General features: G+C 45.6%; 1 protein-coding gene across 6 annotated transcripts in view; it reads right to left on the reverse strand.

Moving 5' to 3' along the window:
- The window catches only part of LOC104671132 (up-regulator of cell proliferation), a 48595-nt gene that overhangs the window by 12956 nt on the left and 14561 nt on the right, over nt 1–21078 (reverse strand). For 3 of the 6 annotated variants that reach the window (XM_030931910.1, XM_030931912.1, XM_030931909.1), the window contains exon 1: nt 19289–19954. The exons of 1 other annotated variant lie outside the window; for it this stretch is intronic. In XM_030931910.1, the coding sequence (XP_030787770.1) occupies nt 19289–19302 (14 nt within the window). In that variant the 5' untranslated portion in view covers nt 19303–19954. Of the gene's footprint in view, nt 1–18125; nt 18206–18370; nt 18497–19288; nt 19955–21078 lie in introns of those variants that run through there. 2 more of the 6 variants (XM_030931914.1, XM_030931913.1) reach the window with 2 other exon arrangements.

A 21078-nucleotide genomic window follows, 5' to 3' on the forward strand; every position in this document is an offset into this window, starting at 1 on the left:
AATTAGTCAGGGGAAAGTCAGGCTACAGAAAAGTATACATACTACGACTACAATTTAATAAAATTGTATATATTTATCTACAGGTATATATACAGAACTCTAGAAGAATGCTCATCTGAAGTTAACACTGTGGTCTGAAAGGGGTGATCCTGAATTATTTTAAGTAGCTATGATAAATGTAGTCTAATTAAGAATGAACTATTTTAGGCGGCGTGGTGGCTCACGCCTGCAATTCCAGCACTTTAGAAGGCCGAGGTGGGTGGATTACTTGAGGTCAGGAGTTCAAGACCAGCCTGACCAACGTGGTGAAACCCTGTCTCTACTGAAAATATAAAAATTAGCCAGGCGTGGTGGCAGGTGCCTGTAATCCTAGCTACTTGGGAGGCTAAGGCAGGAGAATCACTTGAACCCAGAAGGCAGAGTTGTAGTGAGCTGAGATCGCCCACTGCACTCCAGTCTGGGTGACAAGAACAAAACTCCGTCTCAAAAAAAACAACACAACAAAACTATTTTAGATGTATCACAGGAATGAGCAAATGAGTAAATGTATTGATTCTGCCAGGAGCCAGGGTGCTAGCTAACTGTTCAAGAAAGGACATACAAACAGAATGGAGAGTTACAGCAGAACTTGCAGAGGCGCAATGGAACTGGAGGCACTTATGTGAACTGTGATTTCTATATGCATGTCTATGTGTATATGCGTGTAAGTGTGTAGATGCAGGTGCGCACACATATCTGTGTATACGAGTGTACACATGCATCTATTTCCTAACTGTCCATGGAAAGGGCCAAGAAGCAAAGACACTGTTGTGGCAATGGGCATGCCTAGCACCCTTTAATACCTTCCATGCTAAAAGAAAATGTACTTCTTGGAGATCCTGAATGATGGCTGGGGCAAGGAAAGAACAGGAGGAGCCTGAGCATCTTATTTCAGAAAGTAAGGAAATGCTCGAAAACGTGATGGTCACAGGAGCTAGCCTGAGGAACCCTCACTGCTCAAATCTAGGACAATGTGAGCACAAACATAAACACAGTAACTGATTTAAAACCATCGAAAACCAGCAATTAGTGAGTCCACACAGATAATAAATACATGGGCAGAAAGAGAAGGCTCTCTTGCTCACATCAGAACATGAAATGTGGAGGGGGATGCTGCAGTCAGAATAGTATCATTTTAGAGCAGGGCGTAGTGACTCGTGCCTGTAATTCCAGCATTTGGGAGGCCAGAGCAAGAGGATCACTTGAGCCCAGGAGTTCAAGACTAGCCTGGGCAACATGGCAAACCCCCATCTCAACAAAAAATAATGAGCCACTGCACCCTACAGCCAGTAATTTTAAAAATTATAACACCAGCCAATCTGTCAACTTGGGCTCCAGCCCGCTTCTAAGCCTTGCTGAGTTTCCTGTCTGTGCAACAGGCGGAGTCGGACCAAGACGGCAGAGAACAGCACTTCCAATGGCCCTACTCAGGGGCAAGGGAGCTCCCTGCAATGCAGTTTTTGAAAATTACTAATATCACTATATATTTGTTTCTGATTCCAAAAATAAGATACACACACAATACAAGAAAATATCATAAAAATGCTTTCCTATCATATGTTTGAAAATTATACCCTATGTTAATCTGTCCTCTCCTCTCCTCTGAATCTGCTTCCATTGCTCTAGCCCATTCTGTTAACAGGCAGAAGACTAGTGCATTTGCATGCCCCAATTTACCCCCTGATGACCAATGGCTCTTTAGTTTCATCTTCTTCTTCTGGGGCCCACCCTCGCCCTTATTTAGCATACTTACTGTACACACCCTACTTCCCTATTAACTTAGAATCATGACCCTTTCCCCATATCCTTCACAATGCTGAAAAGCATTCTACTTTTATTACTGGAAACAATTTTTAAAAGCTAAATATTCTCTTTGTATTCAGAATACAGTCAGAACACAGGAAATAGCCAATGTCCTCAAGCCCCCAGGGTGTGGTGTCAGACACTGCCTAGGGGCCACCTGCAGCAGCTGCTCACCTTCCCTCCTCTGGGCACTACCCCACACAGACATCTCTCCAGGGCAGGGGTGACCTGATCGCCACCCTCAGGGTCCAGGGTGTCCACATCTCCTCACTAAGTTAGCCAGTGGACGGGCTGGTTTGTTGTCTGGCAGAATCAAGTCCATGACCAACACCAGGGCAGCCATGCCATAAACGGCATGTGGCTGAACCCTGCTTCCGGCAGGTCTTTTGATGGTTCACTGCTCACTGTGGAGGCCATCTGTCTTGCTGACCGTCTAGCCACAGAAGACAGTGCGGAGTTAACTTTCCTTGTCTTCTCATTTTTCCTTTTTCATTTTCTTCTTTTTTTCTAACTGCCCAGCAGATCTTAGGAGCTTTTTTGCTAAAACCTGGAGATTCTGATTTATCAGACCTGGGTGTTCAGCACATAAGAAATTATCAACTAGGGGAAGTCACACCTTTGTTTTTCTGTTGACCTACCTCAGAATATGGCACTCCCTGGACAGTCCATCCATGCCCAGAGTAGATAGGGAAAACCATGTGGGCAGAATCCAAGTTTTGTTCTAGATCAATCACTAATTTCTAGCAACAAAACTGGTTCCTCTGCTGGATGGTGCCCATAAAACAAGATGGCATAGGAAAACAATTCTGAACAAGGTGAGCACTAGACAAATACAGGTACAATTACTCACTGTATTATAATCAACAATATATTTTTAAATGTGGAGTCCTAATTATGGAAAAGGAGTCAGGCTGGTGGGACCAAGGGAAAGCAAAGAGAAAGCACATAAGCTGTAAGTCTGCCTTTCTTTATGGTCCAGGACACACAATCCTCCAGCATAAATAAGTCACAATCTTCCTGCACCCAGCTAACTTCAGACCCTCGGCTGATAGAAAAATGCAAATTAGCTCACTGCAACCTTGGTGTTATCAGTACTGCACATAGCTCTCTCCAGAAAACAGCACAAGCACCATCCTATAAAATCCACAGCAAGCCTTTGTCTCCTCACAGTCAGCTCTTTTCTTGCTGACTTGCCCACTGCTTTCTTGCAACATAATTTCATACTTGTGATTCTTATGCCTCAGCCATCCAAGTAGTTGGGATTACAGCATGCAGCTACCACACCTGGCTACTTTTTGTATTTTTTTCCTCGAGACAGTCTTGTTCTGTCTCCCAGGCTGGAGTGCAGTGGCGGGATCTCGGCTCACTGCAACCTATGCCTCCGGGTTCAAGCAATTCTCCTGCCTCAGCCTCCTGAGTAGCTGGGATTACAGGCATGTGCCACCACGCCTGGCTAATTTTTGTATTTTTAGTAGAGACAGGGTTTCATCATGTTGGTCAGGCTGGTCTCGAACTCCTGACATCATGATCTGCCTGCCTCGGCCTCCCAAAGTGCTGGGATTACAGGTGTGAGCCACCGCGACCGCCTCCAATTTTTTTTTTTTTTAACTCACCAGTTTGTGGTTCCTTTGACAGGAACCACAGGAAACTAATACAGTGTATGTGTGGCTTGACAGCTACACCAGCTTCCACCTCTGTCTTCACGTGGCTTTCTTCCCTCTGGGTCTCTTTTCCATTTCTTGTAAGAATATTAGTCTTATTATATGTGAACCCAACCTAATCCACTGTGAACTCATTTTAACTAATCACATAAAATTTTTTAGAAATCACATCCTATCTCCAAAAAAGATCACAACCACCGCACTGGGGGTTAGGATTTCAACATTCCTTCTAGGGGGACACAATTCCACACACAAGAAGATCTAAGCCAAAAATGGGGTGGGGTATCCCACCTCTAGAGAGTGACCACATGTTTAGGAAAAATTAAGACTTCCTGGAGAAGAAAAGGAGAAATAAAGTATTTCCCAGACAAGTAAAAACTAAAGGAATGCATCACCACTAGACTCAGCCTACAAGAAGTGTTTAAGGGAATGTTATATCTGAAAGCAAACAAATGGTATCTGCCACCATGAAAAAACAGGAAAGTAAAACCGGGCATTCCAGCCTGGGCAAGTGAACGAGGCCCCTATCTCTACAAAAAAATAAAATAAAGCTCAGTATGATGGTTTATACCTATAATCCCAGCACTTTGGGAGGCCAATGTGGGAGGATCCCTTCATTCCAGGAGTTTGAGAGTGGCCTGGACAACACAGCAAGATGTCATCTCTCCAAAAATAGTAATAATAAAAAAGTCAGGTGTGGTGGCAGGCAGGTACCTGTAGTCCTAGCTACCCAGGAGGCTGAGGTGAGAGGATCACCTGAGCCCTGGAAGGTCAAGACTGCAGTGAACCATGACTGTACTGTTGCACTTGAGCCTAGGAGATAGAGCATGATTCTGTCTCGAAAAAAATTATGTATTTTTTTAAAGTAAAATAAAATAAAAAAATTAGCTGGGCATGGTGCATACAACTGTAGTCCCAGCTACTCAGGAGGCTGAGGTGGGAGGATTGCTTGAGCCTGGGACATGCAGGGTACTGTAGGCAGTGACTGTACCATTGTGCTCCAACTAAATGGATTAAAATGAGACCCAACTCTATGTTGTCTACAAGAAACTCACTTCACCTATAAAGACACATACAGACTGAAAGTAAAAGGACAAAAAGGCTGGGTGCAGTGGCTCACGCCTATAATTCCAGCACTTTGGGAGGCCAAGGTAGGAGGATCACTTGAGGTCAGGAGTTCAAGACCAGCCTGGCCAACATGGTGAAACCCCATCTCTACTAAAAATATAAAAATTAGCCAGGCGTGGTGGCACACGCCTGTAATTCCAGCTACTTGGGAGGCTGAGACAGGAGAATCGCTTGAACCCAGGAGGGGGAGGTTGCACTAAGCTGAGATCATACCACTGCTCTCCAGCCTGGGAGACACAGTGAGACTCCATCTCACACAAAAAGAAAAGAAAGTAAAGGGACGAAAAAAAAATATTCCATGTAAATGGAAACCAAAATATGCAGGAGTAGCGATACTTATATCAGACAAAATAGACTTTACATGAAAAAACAAAGACAAAGAAGGTCATTATATAATGATAAAGGGATCAATTCAGCAAGAGGATATAACAATTGTAAATATATGTGCATCTAATACTGTAGCACCCAGATATATAAAACAAATATTAGAGCTAAAGAGAGAAATGCCAATACAATAATAGCTGGAGAATTCAATACCCATTTTCAGCATTGCAAATCATCTAGACAGAAAATCAACAAAGCAACATCAGATTTAACTGTACTATAGACCAAATAGACCCAGACATTTACAGAACATTTCATCCAGAAGCTTCAAAATATACATTCTTCTCACCAGCACACAGAACACTCTCCAGGATAGACCCATGTAGTGGCCACAAAACAAATCAACTAAATTTTTACATTTTAATTTTTTGAGACACTGTCATTCTGTTGCCCAGGCTGATGTGCAGTAGTACCATCTGAGCTCACTGCAACCTCCACCACCAGGGCTCAAGCAACCCTCCCACCTCAGCCTCCCGAGTAGCTGGAACTAACTACAGGTACATGCCACCATGCCCAGCTAATTTTTTTTCTTTTTTTAAGAGATGGGGTTTTGCCATGTTGCCCAGGCTGGTCTCAAACTCCTGGACTCAAACAATCTACCTGTCTCGGTCTCCCAAAATGCTGTGATTACAGGCATGAGCCACTGTGCCAGGCCAATACATTTTTTAAAAATCAAAATCATATCGGCCAGGCACGGTGGCTCAAGCCTGTAATCCCAGCACTTTGGGAGGCCGAGACGGGCAGATCACGAGGTCAGGAGATCGAGACCATCCTGGCTAACACAGTGAAACCCCGTCTCTACTAAAAAATACAAAAAACTAGCCAGGCAAGGTGGCGGGCGCCTGTAGTCCCAGGTACTCGGGAGGCTGAGGCAGGAGAATGGCGTGAACCTGGGAGGCGGAGCTTGCAGTGAGCTGAGATCCGGCCGCTGCACTCCAGCCTGGGCAACAAGCGAGACTCCATCTCAAAAAAAAAAAAATCAAAATCATATCAAGTGTCTTCTCAGATCACAAGGGAATAAAACTAGAAATCAATAATGAGAACTCTGGGACTGGGATTGGTGGCTCATTGCCTGTAATTATGGCACTTTGGAAGGCTGAGGCAGGAGGATTGCTTGAGCTACGAGTTTGAGAACAAGCCTAGGGAACAAAAAAAGATTTCATTTCTACAAAAAATTGGAAAATTCAGCCAACCATAGTGGCTCACACCTGTGGTCCCAGCTACTTGAGAGGCTGAGGTGGGGAAATTGCTTGAGGCCGGGAGGTTGAGGCTGAATAAGCTGTGATCACACCACTGCACTCCAGCCTGGGTGACAGAGCAAGACTGTCTCAAATTTAAACAAAAAGACACAGACAAAGGGACTATGTCAAACTAAAAGGCTTCTGCACAGCAAAGGAAACAGCCATCAGAGTGAAGAGACAACCTGTAGAATGGGGGAAAATATTTGTACATTATTCATCTAATAATGACTGATATCTAGAGTACACAAGGAACTCAATTCAATAGCAAAAAAATAATAATTTGACTAAAAAGTAGGCAAAGGATCAAACAGGCATCCCTCAAAAGACATATATATGGCCAAAAAATAAACAAACAAAAAAAAATGCTCGGCCGGGCACGGTGGCTCAAGCCTGTAATCCCAGCACTTTGGGAGGCCGAGACGGGCGGATCACGAGGTCAGGAGATCGAGACCATCCTGGCTAACACGGTGAACCCTGTCTCTACTAAAAAAATACAAAAATCTAGCCGGGTAAGGTGGTGGGTGCCTGTAGTCCCAGCTACTCAGGAGGCTGAGGCAGGAGAATGGCATAAACCCGGGAGGCGGAGCTTGCAGTGAGCTGAGATCCGGCCACTGCACTCCAGCCTGGGCAACAGAGCGAGACTCCGTCTCAAAAAAAAAAAAAAAAAAAAAAAAAAGCTCAACATCCCTAATCAACAAGGAAATGAAAATCAAAATCATAAAAAAAGATATGATATTCCAGTTAGAGTGGCTATTATTAAAAAAAGCCTGTAATCTCAGTACTTCCGGAGGCCAAGGTGAGTGGATTGTGAGTCCAGGAGTTCAAGACCAGCTTTGCTGGCATGGCAAAACCCTGTCTCTACTAAAAATATAAAAATTAGCTGGGCGTGGTGGCGCACACCCTGTAGTCCCAGCCACTCAGGTGGCTGAGGCATGAGAATCACTTGAACCCAGGAGGCAGAGGTTGCAGTGAGGTGAGATCATGGCACTATACTCCAGCCTGGATGACAGGGCGAGACTCTGTCTCAAAAAACAAACAAACAAATAAACAAAACCAATGCTGGTAAGAATGTGGAGTAAAGAAAATTCTTTTTTTTTTTTTTTTTTTGAGAAGGAGTCTTGCTCTGTCACCCAGGCTGGAGTGCAGTGGCCAGATCTCAGCTCACTGCAAACTCCGCCTCCCGGGTTTACGCCATTCTCCTGCCTCAGCCTCCCGAGTAGCTGGGACTACAGGCGCCCGCCAGGTCGCCCCGCTAGTTTTTTGTATTTTTTTAGTAGAGACGGGGTTTCACCGTGTTAGCCAGGATGGTCTCGATCTCCTGACCTCGTGATCCGCCCGCCTCGGCCTCCCAAAGTGCTGGGATTACAGGCTTGAGCCACCGCGCCCGGCCAAGAAAATTCTTATACACTGTGGGAATGTAAGTTAGTACAACCTTTATGGAAAACCTCTATGGAGGTTTCTCAAAAACTAAAAAAAAAAACTAGCATGTGATTCAGCAATCCCACTACTATTTGTCCAAAGGAAAGGAAATCTGTATGTCAAAGGAATATCTGCACCCATGTTTAATATAGCACTATTCACAATAGCCAAGATAGAGAACCAATGTACCTGTCTATCAACATACAAACTGATCAAGAGCATGTGGTATACATGTACAGGAACACTATTCAGCCATAAAAAAGAATGGAATTATATCCTGTGTGGCAACACAGATGAGCCTGGAGAATCTTAAGTCAGGAACAAACAGACAAATATTGCATGTTCTCATTTATATGCGGGAGCTAAGAAAAAAATTGAGTGAAGGAAAGTATAGAATAGAATTGTGGTTATTAGAGACTGGAATGCATGGGAGAGGGGAGGATAGGGAGAGGTTGGTTAAGATACAAAATTACACTGGGTGTGGTGGCTCACGCCTGTAATCCCAGCACTTTGGGAGGCTGAGGCAGGTGGATCATGAGGTGAGGAGTTTGAGACCAGCCTGACCAACATGGTGAAACCCCGTCTCTGCTAAAAATACAAAAATTAGCTGGGCGTGGTGGCACACACCTGTAACCCCAGCTACTTAGGAGGCTGAGGCAGAAGAACTGCTTGAACTCGGGAGGCGGAGATTGCAGGGAGCAAGATTGCGCCACGGCACTCCAGCCTAGGTGACAGAGCGAGACTCTGTCTCAAAAAAAAAAAAAAAAGATACAAAATACAGCTAGATAGGATAGGAGGAATGAGTTCTGGTGCTTTGCAATTCTGTAGGGTGAATATGGTTAACTACAATTTATTACATACTATAGTGTCAAAAAGCTAGAAGACAGAAAGGTTAGTACTGTGTAAGGTTCCCCATACAATGGAAAATAGGGCTTTAAAACACAGCCTTAATCCTCCAAGAGCTTACATTACCATTAGGTTGGAGAGAGAGGGGTATCACTCACCGCACAAACACTAAACAAAAAACACTATAAACACACATATGCTAATCTATAAAATGAAGCTGATCACCCCTGACACATATATCTCAGATGTGTTACAAGGATCCAAAGAGACATACATACATCTTAAGCAAAGTTCTCTTGGATTTATCTACATATTTATTGTGGACTTATATTATTTATTGTAGATTTATCCACATATTTATTGTTCTCTTAGATTTATCCACATATTTATTGCTAGGAACCTTTCTAGGAATTTAGGATACATTAATGAGAACACAAAGGTTCTGCTCTTGGTTTACAATTCAACAAGGCAAGGGAGTATTGGTAATCAACACTATCCCCTATATATAAGAAATGTAGGACTTGTAGCCCCAGCTACTGGGAGGCTGAGGTGGGAGGATCACTTGAGCACAGGTGGTTGAGGCTGCAGTGAGCCGTGATCCTGTCACTGAACTCCAACCTGGGCAACAGAATGAGACTCTGTCTCAAAATAAATAAATAAATAAATAAATAAAACATTTTTTAAAGGCTGTGCTAGAAGATGTTAAGTGCTACGGAGAAAACAAGGCACAGGCCACGGTGAGGTGTGCTGAGAATGGTGGTGGGGAGGGCAGAGCAGGTCAGCTGGAAAAAGGGCCGTGTTAGTACTGGTTTGGAAGGAGGTGAAGGCAGGAGCTATATGACTACCAGGGGAAGACAGCTGCAGGCATAGCAAGGGCAAAAGCCCTAACGTACCCAGGCACTGACAGGGAGGCCCGAGTGGCTTGAGCAAGAGAGTGATCAGTGAGTAGGGGAAGGCAGCAGGAGAAGCTAGAGAAGACTGAACTCTACAGGCCACAAAAGAGTAAGGCTTTGGGGAGGAAGAGGAGGAGAAAAAAAAAAATAAAAATAAAAAAGATTTTTAAAAAAAAGTTTCTGGCTTTTCTTATTCTAGAGGATGGGGTAGCCATGAAAGGGCCCTGGGTGCAGGGTGATAGGCCTGTCTATGTTACCGGCTGCCAGGCTGAGAACAGACAAGACATAACAAAAGCTCAATTATCTATCCTTATATTCAGGAAAACAACAACAACAAAGGCTCAGACCTGGGCAATAGCACCAGCGGCAATGGCATGTGGCTGGACTCTCAAAAGCATCTGTGAAGGATTGCAACAGACTGGACAAGATGTCCACAGACACAAGCCAAAGTAAGTTCAAGTTTTCCAGGTTCAATCAGTTGCTCCTGTCTTAGATAGGGAGGTCTGTGGGTAGAGCAAGACTTGAGGGGACTGTAAGCAAATTGGCACTGACAGACTGGCCCAAGACCCCTACCTACCCTTGGATATGCTAAGCAGGCACATGAGCTGAAAGGGGTTTGGAGAGCTAAGAAAGGCAATCCTTCACCGTGTACAGGAGAGACTACTGTCAGCAACTTCCCTAAAGATACATGCTCTACAACCTCCACCTGACACCACAGTGTACTCACAACAAAGACAGAATCAACTTGCATTTTCTCCATCACCTGGAAAACCCAAGAGATCAACCCGAAAACTATCATAAACAATGAGAGAATTCAGTAAGCCGGGGACATATAAAGTTAAAATAAATAACTGCCTTCCTATTATACAAATAGGTTAGAAATATGGAAGGAGAGAGCTCCGATTTATAGTAGCAACAAGAAAAATAATATATATTATAAATGTGCAACACCTATATGAGAAGAATTTTAAAATACTGACTCTGAATAAGACTTGAAGAACTGAAAAGGGCTGGGCACAGTGGCTTATGCCAATAATTCCAGGACTTTGGGAGGCCAAGGTGAGAGTATCACTTGAAGTCAGGAGTTCCAAGCCAGAAGTTCAAGACCAGCCTGAGCAACACAGTGAAACCCCGACTCCACAGAAAATTTAAAAATTAACTGGGTCTGGCAGCATGTGCCTTAAGTCCCAGTTATTCAGGAGGCTGAGTTGGATCGCTTGAGCCCAGGAGTTTGAGGCTGCAGTACACTGCAGCCTGGGTAACAGAGCAAGAAGATCCTGTCTCAAAAAAAAAAAAAAAAAAATTAAAATTTTTTTAATTAAAAAAATACTGGCCGGGCGCGGTGGCTCAAGCCTGTAATCCCAGCACTTTGGGAGGCCGAGACGGGCGGATCATGAGGTCAGGAGATCGAGACCATCCTGGCTAATACGGTGAAACCCCGTCTCTACTAAAAAATACAAAAAACTAGCCGGGCGACGAGGCGGGCGCCTGTAGTCCCAGCTACTCGGGAGGCTGAGACAGGAGAATGGCGTGAACCCGGGAGGCGGAGCTTGCAGTGAGCTGAGAGCCGGCCACTGCACTCCAGCCTGGGCGGCAGAGCAAGACTCCGTCTCAAAAAAAAAAAAAAAAAAAAAATCTATTTCTGGATTTTCAGAGAGGAAAGAGTGAAAAAAAAAAAAAAACAAAAAACAGGCTGGGTGTGGTGGCTCATGCCTGTAATCCCAGCCCTTGGGAGGCCGAGGCAGGCAGATTACCTGAAGTTAGGAGTTCAAGATCAGCCTGGCCAATGTGGTAAAACCCCATTTCTACTAAAAGTATGAAAATTAGCCAGGCCTGGTGGCGCACGCCTGTAATCCCAGCTACTCGGGAGGCTGAGGCAGGAGGATCGCTTGAACCCAGGAGGTGGAGGTTGCAGTGAGCCAAGACTACACCACTGCACTCCAGCCTAGCAACAGAGTGAGACTCCGTCTCAAAAAATATATATTTATATAAATATATTTTATATAATATATAAACAAATATAACTATATATTATATATTATACATAACTATATATTATAGTTATATATAGTTATGTATTATACTATATAACTATATATATTCTATAATATATAATATATAAACAAATAAACAAATATATAAACAATATATTGTTTATATGTGATATATAATATAAATATATTTAATATTACCTATAATATATAATAATTATGTTTATTTATATAAATATATATTTATAATATATGCCTTATAAGCATATTTATATTTACATATATAAAATGAAAAAATTTTTAAAGGTGTATTCTGTCTTGGACAGAAAGGCTTAATTTTTTATTTTTATTTTTTATTTTATTTTATTTTATTTTTTGAGACGGAGTCTCGCTCTGTCGCCCAGGCTGGAGTGCAGTGGCCGGATCTCAGCTCACTGCAAGCTCCGCCTCCCGGGTTTACGCCATTCTCCTGCCTCAGCCTCCCGAGTAGCTGGGACTACAGGCACCCGCCACCTCGCCCGGCTAGTTTTTTGTATTTTTAGTAGAGACGGGGTTTCACCGTGTTCGCCAGGATGGTCTCGATCTCCTGACCTCGTGATCCGCCCGTCTCGGCCTCCCAAAGTGCTGGGATTACAGGCTTGAGCCACCGCGCCCGGCCTTATTTTTATTCTTTTAGAGATGAGATCTCACTATGTTGCTCAGGCCAATCTCAAATCTGGGATCACGTGATCCATCTTCCTCAGCCCCCCAAAATGCCAGGATTATAAGCATGAGCTACCATGCCTGGCCTTTAATACAATTTTAAAAGTCAATTGTCTCTAAATTAACCTATAAGTAAACTGAGGTTCAAAACCAGTTGATTCTGTGAATAAATATTTACGAAATAACAATCAGGAAAATTTTGAAAAAGAACAGTGAAGGACAAAACTTCCCAGATAATAGAACATAATAATTAAATAGTCTAAAATAATTTAAGGTTGTTCACGAATATACAGAGAAATCAGTAAAAGGACATCCCAGAAATAGGCCCAAATGCAGTCAAAAATTTCATCACTGATCTAGGTGGCTTTGAGTATCTGGAACTTATTCAATTACAAAAACCTGGAAAAGAAATTAAGGTAGGTCCCTACCACTTCATTCACTCAAATGAATACCAACTGGATCTAAGATTAAGTTTTTAATGCCCTAAAAGAAAGTATTGGAGACTTAAAAAAAAGTCACAATGGGCTAAGTGTGGTGGTTCACACTTATAATCTCAGCACTTTGGGAGGCTCTGATGGGAGGATCGCTGGAGCCCAGGATTTCAAGAACAGCCTGGGCAATATAACTAGACCCTGTCTCTACAAAAAAGTTTCTTAAAATCCACAATAACCAGGTGTGGTGGCATGCGCCTGTAGTCTCAGCTACTCAGGAGGCTGAGGCAGGAGGAATACTTGAGCGCAGCAGATTGAGGCTGCAGCAAGTCATGTTGGTGCCATTGCACTCCAGCCTGGGGAACTGAGCAGAACTCTCTCTCAAAAAGAAAGAAAAAAAAGTCAGCTGGGCGCAGTGGCTCATGCCTGTAATTCCAGCACTTTGGGGAGGCCAAGGCAGGCGGATCACTTGAGGTCAGGGGCTCGAGACCAACCTGGGCAACATGGTGAAACCCCATCTCTACTAAAAATACAAAAATCAGCCAGGCGTGGTGGTGCGCGCCTGTAATCCCAGCTACTCAGGAGGCAGACGCAGGAGAATCACTTGAACCCGGGAGGCGGAGGTTGCAGTGAGCCGAGATCGCACCACTGCACTCCAGCCTGGGCGACAGGGTGAGACCCTGCCTCAAAAAAAAAAAAAAAAAAAAAGAGAAGAAGAAAGTCACAATTCAGCGAATTTAAAACAAAACGACCACATCTGACCTACAGTGAGAAGGATGCTCCTAGCATACAGGTAGGTCTCTATTTTAAAGACAGGGAGACAGGGTCTCATTGTGTCACCCAGGCTTGAGTGCAGTGGTGTGATTATGGCTCACTGCTGCCTCAAATTCCTGGGCTCAAGCCATCTTCTGCCTCAGCCTCCCAAAGTGCTGGGATTACAGGCGTAAGCCACTGCACCCGGCATTGAATCCTTTAAAGGAAGAGCTCCTTCTAAGTTATTCCATTTTCAGGCATTTTTTGTTAAGCCATAATTGAAGGTATTGTCTACTCTGTCAACACAGCTTCTAACTCATGGGGGCCATGTGAGCCCATCCTTCCATCCTTACTTCAGCTTTATCAAAGGGTTCTGGAAGATACCGCATGCGCTCTGTGATCACAACAAAAACTACAGAATCCAACACTTGTGTCTGTGCCTCAGCAACCAAATTTAAACCAACTATAATCATCCTGAATTGGGTCATTTTGCATTTTATCTTAAACTGCTTAGCCAGGCCTAGGAGCCCCCCTCTCTATAATAGAAATAACAGTACTTATTGAATAGGTTGCTGTGAAGATTAAATAACTTAATATATGTAACAGAATTTAGAATAGGCCCTGACAACACACTTGTTGGAGGTGGGCAGGATCTAAATTTAAAAGAACATTCCCTAGGACTGGAAAGTCCCTGCCACTCGTGGTTCTGGGTGAGAGGCCCCGCCCTGAGCTGGGGTGGGTTCTTCAGTCCGTCCCTATGATGGAGAGGTCAATGGCATGGCTGTTGCATCCCATTAAGTCCTAGTGTACTCTGCCACCCATGGGCAGGTGAGTGAAGTTTCGAGAGCTGTCCTAAAGAACCAGGGACACTTCTGGCCTTTTCTAACCCTGCTAGTTCTCCCATACGTCCAGTGTAGGGAACATTCTGAGTGGCTGCTGGCTTTTTGGGCAATCCCACAGCCGTGAGCAGAGAGCCAATACAAAGTCTCAGTCCTGCTGGCAAAGCTAGGTCCCTTCTGTAGAAGTCACAGGAGCTACTGAGCAAGATAAGGGTCCTGCTGGACTTCTCCCAAGAGCAAAGATACATCTTGTTTGAGTTCTTTAATGCTTCCTCCTCAAAGTGTGGTTTACGGGGCCCCCTATCCCCTTCCCCTAGTGTGGCCAGAGGACCCATCTTTCACCCAGTGTAGAAGGCCTGTGAATTCTGGGGCTGTGGCCTGGTCCATTCAGACCAGGCCAGGCCTCCAATGGGAAAGCTGAGCCCTTCCCTTCCCATAAAATGACAGTGGTGGGAGAGAACCTTCCTGGACAGCAAAGACAAAAGGTTAAAAGTAAAGTCAGGTACTTTTGACAGCCAACAGATGTTAATGGGGGTGCTTTCAGCTACCAAGGTAGATGAGTCCTTGAGAATTCCCAGGGGCCGAGATGTTCCTGAGAGGAGCAGCCAGGAAGGTGGATGAGGTCTCCAGCTGAATGTGTAAAGGAACAGTGGGCTGGGGAAAGGAAAGGACCTGAGGAGGTCACAGGGGAGGAGAGAGGAGTGGGGGAGAGGGAAGAAGAGTGGAGGGGAGGAACGGAGAAGGAAGAGAGAAGGGAGGAGGGGAAGAAGGAGGAAGGGAAGGGAAGAGGGAGGAGAGGATGGTGGAGAGGGAGGGGGAAGGGGGAAGAAGAAGGGCAGGAAAAGGCCAAGGTGCGTGTGCCCTCCCTCCTCAGGCAAGGACTCAGTTCACAGAGGAACAACTGGCCTTGGGTTTGTCATCCAGTAATGGCTTCTCCTCTACCCCAATCAGTCACACATTCCTGGGTTTCAATCAGTCACCTCATCCACTACCATGAGTCCCACCTCTATACAGCCAAGCATTCTCCATAGCGCCACTCAGAACCCACAGATTCTTCCACCCATTCTCTGCCCCATTCTCTGCCTGAGCTCCTGCCTTCTAGGGCAGGTCTTACTCCATTTCTCCTGGCCAGACAGGGACCATATTTCCTAAAACAAAAAGCTGAGAAGTGAGAGTTTACTTATGGAGATCAACTGTTACTCACTTGCTGTTACCCACTGGATCAAAGAAAAGAACTGAATCTTTCTAAGGGAATACGAGGGTCAGGCACAAAGTTTCTGTCTTTAAAGACCGTGTAAGTGAAGATGCTATGAACATCCTATTTCTTGACTCAATTATTCCATCAGACAGGCAAAACTTTTCATGTATGATATCATCATGTGTTGGGAGGTACAGAGAATCCTCAAAATCTGGTGGTGGCAGGGAAGGTGGTACACTCATTTAAGAGGATCATTTGGCAGCATCAAGTTACAATAGGCAGGAAGAACAAAAAACAAAAGCAGGCCCTCTGCTCATGCAGTCCAAGTCTTTGCATGTACTCTATATGTCCAGAGTGAGACACAGATTATCTTAGAGAAAACCAGGAACATCCTTAACTGAATAATGTAACCATGCCATGGAATATTATATGTCTGTCAAAATGTAGGTAGACTGGGCACTGTGTAATGTGCTTGTAATTCCAGCAATTTGGGAGGCCAAGCAAGACAGGAGGATGGCTTGAGCCCAGGAGTTCAAGATCAACATAGGCAACATAATGAGATCCCCATCGCTATTTAAAGAAAGAGAGAGAGAGAGAGAGAGAGAGAAATGTAAGTAAATCAAAAACAAAAAACAAATGTATGTGGATCTGTCCCTTGCTCTGCATGGAAAGAATTTCAAGGCATATTGTTGGGCAAATAAAGCAAGCTGCAGAACAGTATGATAGAATTTACGTAAAAACAGAGCAAGGAACAAACTTAGTATGCAAATGCAAAGGAAAACATCTGTCAGGGTACCCCCCCAAACTCAGATGGGAGGGAGGAGGGACGCTAGTTGTTTCTGTAAAGCTGTCTCTCTGATAAGAATAAGTGACTATTTAAAATCTTTTTAAGATTTTAAGATTGGTGGTCTATGTAAAGCCGATTACACTTGATCTTTATTTTTTGTTTTTCAAATTATCCATCGATAACAATCTGAAAAATAGAGACTTTGCATAGGCAACCCAGATTAAAGAAACTTGAGGAGCTGTATCTACTGTAGTTGGAAATGAAAATCTGGAAATTCAGGATGAATAGTCGTAACACTGTTAAGGATAAAAGCCCCTTTGAAAATCTGTTGAAAGCTACAGACCTTGCTCCCGGGAAAACTACACACCACTCCCAATGCTGCATACAATTTCAGAGAACAAACGGACCCCCAGAAGCCCATCCATGAATCACGGAGCCTAGGTTAAGAACCTCTGATTCAGACAACAGTTAAAGCCACTAAAACAGATGTGACTATGCAGAGAACATGTGTTAGGACTAGCAGAGATGGATTATAGAGCCCAAGGAAACCCCAACAGTGAAAGAGCAGGCAGAGTAGCTGACAGACAAGAAGATCTGGGCAGTTGTGAGACAGCCAAGCAAGGGGCAAAGACAAGAGATGAGCTGTTGAGTGAGGCCCGTTCAAGAGATGGGAGATGGTAGCATGAGCTGCTCCATGTCTTCTGCCCTCTCTGCCGTCTCTATACTGCTGTCACGTAGATTCTCTGAGAGCTCCACCAATGCAAATAGTGCCATTTACCTTCAGCGAGTGGTGGGCAGTGAGTATACAAATGGGACCAGGTCCCATTGTCTGGTCCCAGTCTCGTCCTCTGGACTTGTCTCCACTTAGCTCCAAACACACTGAGCCATGGGGCATTTCTCAAATACATCTTTTCCTTTGATGCCTTCATTATTGCCATTTCCTTTATTTAGCACAAAGCCTGGCATATTCATAAGGTCCTCAAAAACGGTCAGAGTTTCTTCTTTCCTTCCCAACTCATGGAGACTGTCACTTAATAAAAACATCAATTTGGAGACTCCTCTGTGACTACCCCAGTCTGGATCACCACTCCCTTCCCATCCCTGCCCTTTATCTGTGGACTCGCTCCCTAAGACACCTAGTGCAGCAGCTTTAATGTTTGCTAGCTGGCTGACTGAGACAGCCCTGAGGGTGTCAGGAAGCACTGTCTTCCTAGCTAGACTCTGATCTACCAGGGAAGCCTGTAGAAGTGGACACTTAGGAGCTATATCTGCCAATGTACATAGTATGTGCATAGTTTCCCCACAAAATGAAATAAATCACCAGTCATGAGTCACTTAACAAGGATACATTCTGAGAAATGTATCTTTGGCAATTGGGTCCTTGTGTGAGCATCATAGGACAAACTTACACAAACCTACATCATAAGGTGTACTACGCACCTAGGCTATATGGTACAGCTTGTTGTTCTTAGGCTACAAACCTGTACGGCATGTTACAGTACGAATACTGTAGGCAACTAACACAATAAGTATTTGTGCACGGGACCACTGTCATATAATGTAGTCCTCCGTTGTCATTATGTGGTGCATGACTTGTATGCTAAAGGTTTTGAGACCTCAGCTTTTGCAATGGATACCCCTCAGAATATTATAGATTACAGACTGCAGACTCATGGGGGTCACACAAATAATCAGAACCGCAAATATCAAATGTCACCAACTACAGGGACACAGTTTAAGCCCTACTGACTCACAGAAACACCAGTGCAGCATTATGTCCACCTCTGACCCATGTCTACAAAGCAGTGTACTTGGACACCAAATGCACCACTTTTTGGAAAAAAAAAAAAAGCTTCGTTCAGGACAGCCCCACACAGGTTCAGCCACCCTCAACATTGAGTCCAGGAGGCTCTGCCCCACCCTTTCCTGACAAGTGGGAAAGGAATGCTGCAAGACCTTGAACCCCTAGGTAAATCAGCCTGGCCTTCCCAGGGATGGTTCCCTGCTTACTCTATTTATGAGCTCAAAGTGCTGGGTAGTCAGCTGGCAACGAAAAGGCCTGGTCCCGGAAATGACCACTGCCCCAAAGCCTGGAAACACAGCAGGCGGGGTTCAAATTCAGCTTGCTTCATTCACACTGTACTGAGCCAAACCACCCCAGGGCATGGCTCAGGCCTCATCTGGAGGAGGCATGATATCCATGATCCCGGTCCCATAGCACCGTCCCCTCCCTACCCCCACCACCGAACACACACCTGTAAAGCTCTTTGGGAACTGTTCTGAAGGGCTATCACAGCCACCAGATCCAAGACCTCTGAATGATGAATAACAGTCAAAGAATTCTAACAACTAAAGCGATGACCTTGAGCCTAATTTCTTTCTCTGTAAAATGAAAGTGTTGGACTGTCATTCCCAGATTTCAGCACTAGTAAAATTATCAAAACAAAAAAATAATGAATTACTGAGGTTTTAGTTCGCCAAGTGAGAATTTTTTCCTCAAAAATCACAAACTATATGTGTCACCATCATTTCCTAAAAGGAATAACATTTAAATCAAAAAAGTTGAAAAGAGGTAATGTCAGAATAAGCGCAGCCACCCCAAGGCAGGCCGGTAGGCAACGGCCCCGACCAAAGAAATCCCGGAGCGGCTCTCCGGCTGTCAGCAAAGGGTCTGCATCTGCCCGGAGCCTGACATTCTGGGTACGTCTCAACGACGCGGCAAACAAGCGTCCACTCCCAACGCGAGCAAGTTTAAAACCCAGGAACACAGACACCAGGCACCGGAGTGAAGCATTTCCAGGCCTCCGCGGGTTGCCCCGGGCCGCGGCGGGGACCCGCACCCCGGTTCCCCAGTAGCTCGCCAGGCCCTCGCTCCCGCCGCGCCCCGGGCACCTCCGAGCCTCGCGCCCTCCCCGGATCCCCTAGGCCCGCGTACCCGGACCGCCGCACCCCGGGGGGCCGCTGTCCTACGCCGGTGCCCCCGCCCGCCCCCCACGTCCGCCCAAGGTCGGCGCGAGCGGGCCGTGGGCCTGGCGGGCCTGGCGGGCGGGGACGCCCCTGGCCGGGTCCAGGCCGCGTCCCAGACCGGAGCCCGCAGGCCAGAGCCGCTCCGGGTCCCGCTCCCGTTCCTGCCGGCAGCCGCGGGGGCGCGGGGCCTGCGAGGTGGCACTCACCCGGGCGACGCCATGAGCGCAGCGAGGTCTCCGCTCCCGCCTCCTCCGCTTCCTCCGCGCGGCCGCGGCTCGGCGCCGGGGAGGGGCCTGGCCCGCCGGCCGCCCGCCCGCTCCGGGACGCGCTCCAGGGATGGAGGTGGGGTGAGGTGGGCCCGGGGTCCTCTCGGAGCAGCCCGGGGGCGGCCGGGGCGGGGCGGCCAGGGCCGTCCGCAGCCCGGAGGCCGCCCAACGCCCACCTGCCCAGGTGCCCGGAGGCCGGAACTCGCCGGGCGGTGCCTGCGGTGCCAAAGCTGCAGGATAACCTGCCCCCGAGCCACGAACCAGCCCCAGGGCCTTAATGAAGTTCACACCTCTCTGTAATTGGAGTTTAATTTCTGTAAGAAAAGCCTTTTCTTTAGCCCTGGAGCGTAAGGCGTTATTATTAAGCAAAACAATAACTTTCCTACTTCTTACTTGCAGTGGTGTGTTGGACAAGCTGCTGGCCTCTCTGAGATGGTACCCATTGTCAAATGTGTGTAAAGTGGCATTGTGAGGCTCTAGGCAATGCGAAGCACTTTTATTATTATTTATAGTGTGTCATTAAGTAAAAATTATCAATCTGCAGTTCCTCCAGTGAGGTTTCACAGCTACTCTTACGAGTCCTTAGGCAGGTAGATTTTTCAGCTTCAGTTCTTGTCTCTGCAAAATGAGTTTCCAAAAATGATCTAAGTGAAAATGCTTAATAAAAAGCTCTGGACAATGTAAACCATTGTTGATAGCATTTTTAGTGTTATATTAAATATCATTGGCCGAACGCAGTGGCTCACTCCTGTAATCCCACCACTTTAGGAGGCCGAGGCAAGAGGATCGATTGAGCCCAGGAGTTCGAGATCAGCCTGGGCAACATGTTGAGACGACCCCCTGCGCCCCCCGCCCCTGTTTCATTTTTAAAATTAAAATTAAAAATAAAATATCATTAACAACCACTATTTTAAAATGTTTACTACTATTAAGAATACAAGACAGCAAAGCAGTGATGAAAACCTTAGCTCTGAAGCCAGAATACCTGTGTTGGAATCTGGGCTCCACCAGTTACCAGCCCCAGGAGCCCCTGCAAGATAGAACCTTTCCAGGGCCACAGTTCCTTATTTGAAAATTAGGCTAAAAATAAGTCCCTTCCTCTCTGTGAAGATTAAATGGGTTAACATTTGTAACTATTTTTAAATGTTAGTAAACATTGCGTGATGCATGGTCTCTTTTCCTCCTGGGAATCTAGTCAATGTTTCAGAGCCTCCTTGTCCTCTTCAGAAAAGAAATTCGTAACTGCTGCCTTGAGTTCAGAAGATAATTAATGCTCTGTAAATGGGAGCTGATAAGTAAAGCCATGGGAACTCGTGACACCCCAAATAAGGACAAATCCAGGAGGACCGGGGTTAGGAAGAGTTTGAGGAGTGGGAAATCCTAAATCCTAAATGCCTGATTCAAGGGAGTAATGAAATGAAGGAGATCAGACTAAAAGAGCTTGTTTGTTTGTATGTTTGTTTGGAGACAGGGTCTTGCCCTGTCGCCCAGGCCAGAGTGCAATGGCAAGATCTTGGCTCACTGCAACCTCCACTTCCCGGGTTCAAGCAATTATCCTGCCTTAGCCTCCCAGTAGCTGGGACTACAGGCGTCCACTACCACACCTGACTAATTCTATTTTTAGTAGAGACGGGGTTTCCCCATGTTGGCCAGGCTGGTCTGAAACTCCCAACCTCAGGTGATCTGCCTGCCTCAGCCTCCCAAAGTGCTGGGGTTATAGGCATGAGCCA

This window comes from Rhinopithecus roxellana, chromosome 6, assembly GCF_007565055.1.
Source record: "Rhinopithecus roxellana isolate Shanxi Qingling chromosome 6, ASM756505v1, whole genome shotgun sequence".
Lineage (NCBI taxonomy): Eukaryota > Metazoa > Chordata > Mammalia > Primates > Cercopithecidae > Rhinopithecus > Rhinopithecus roxellana.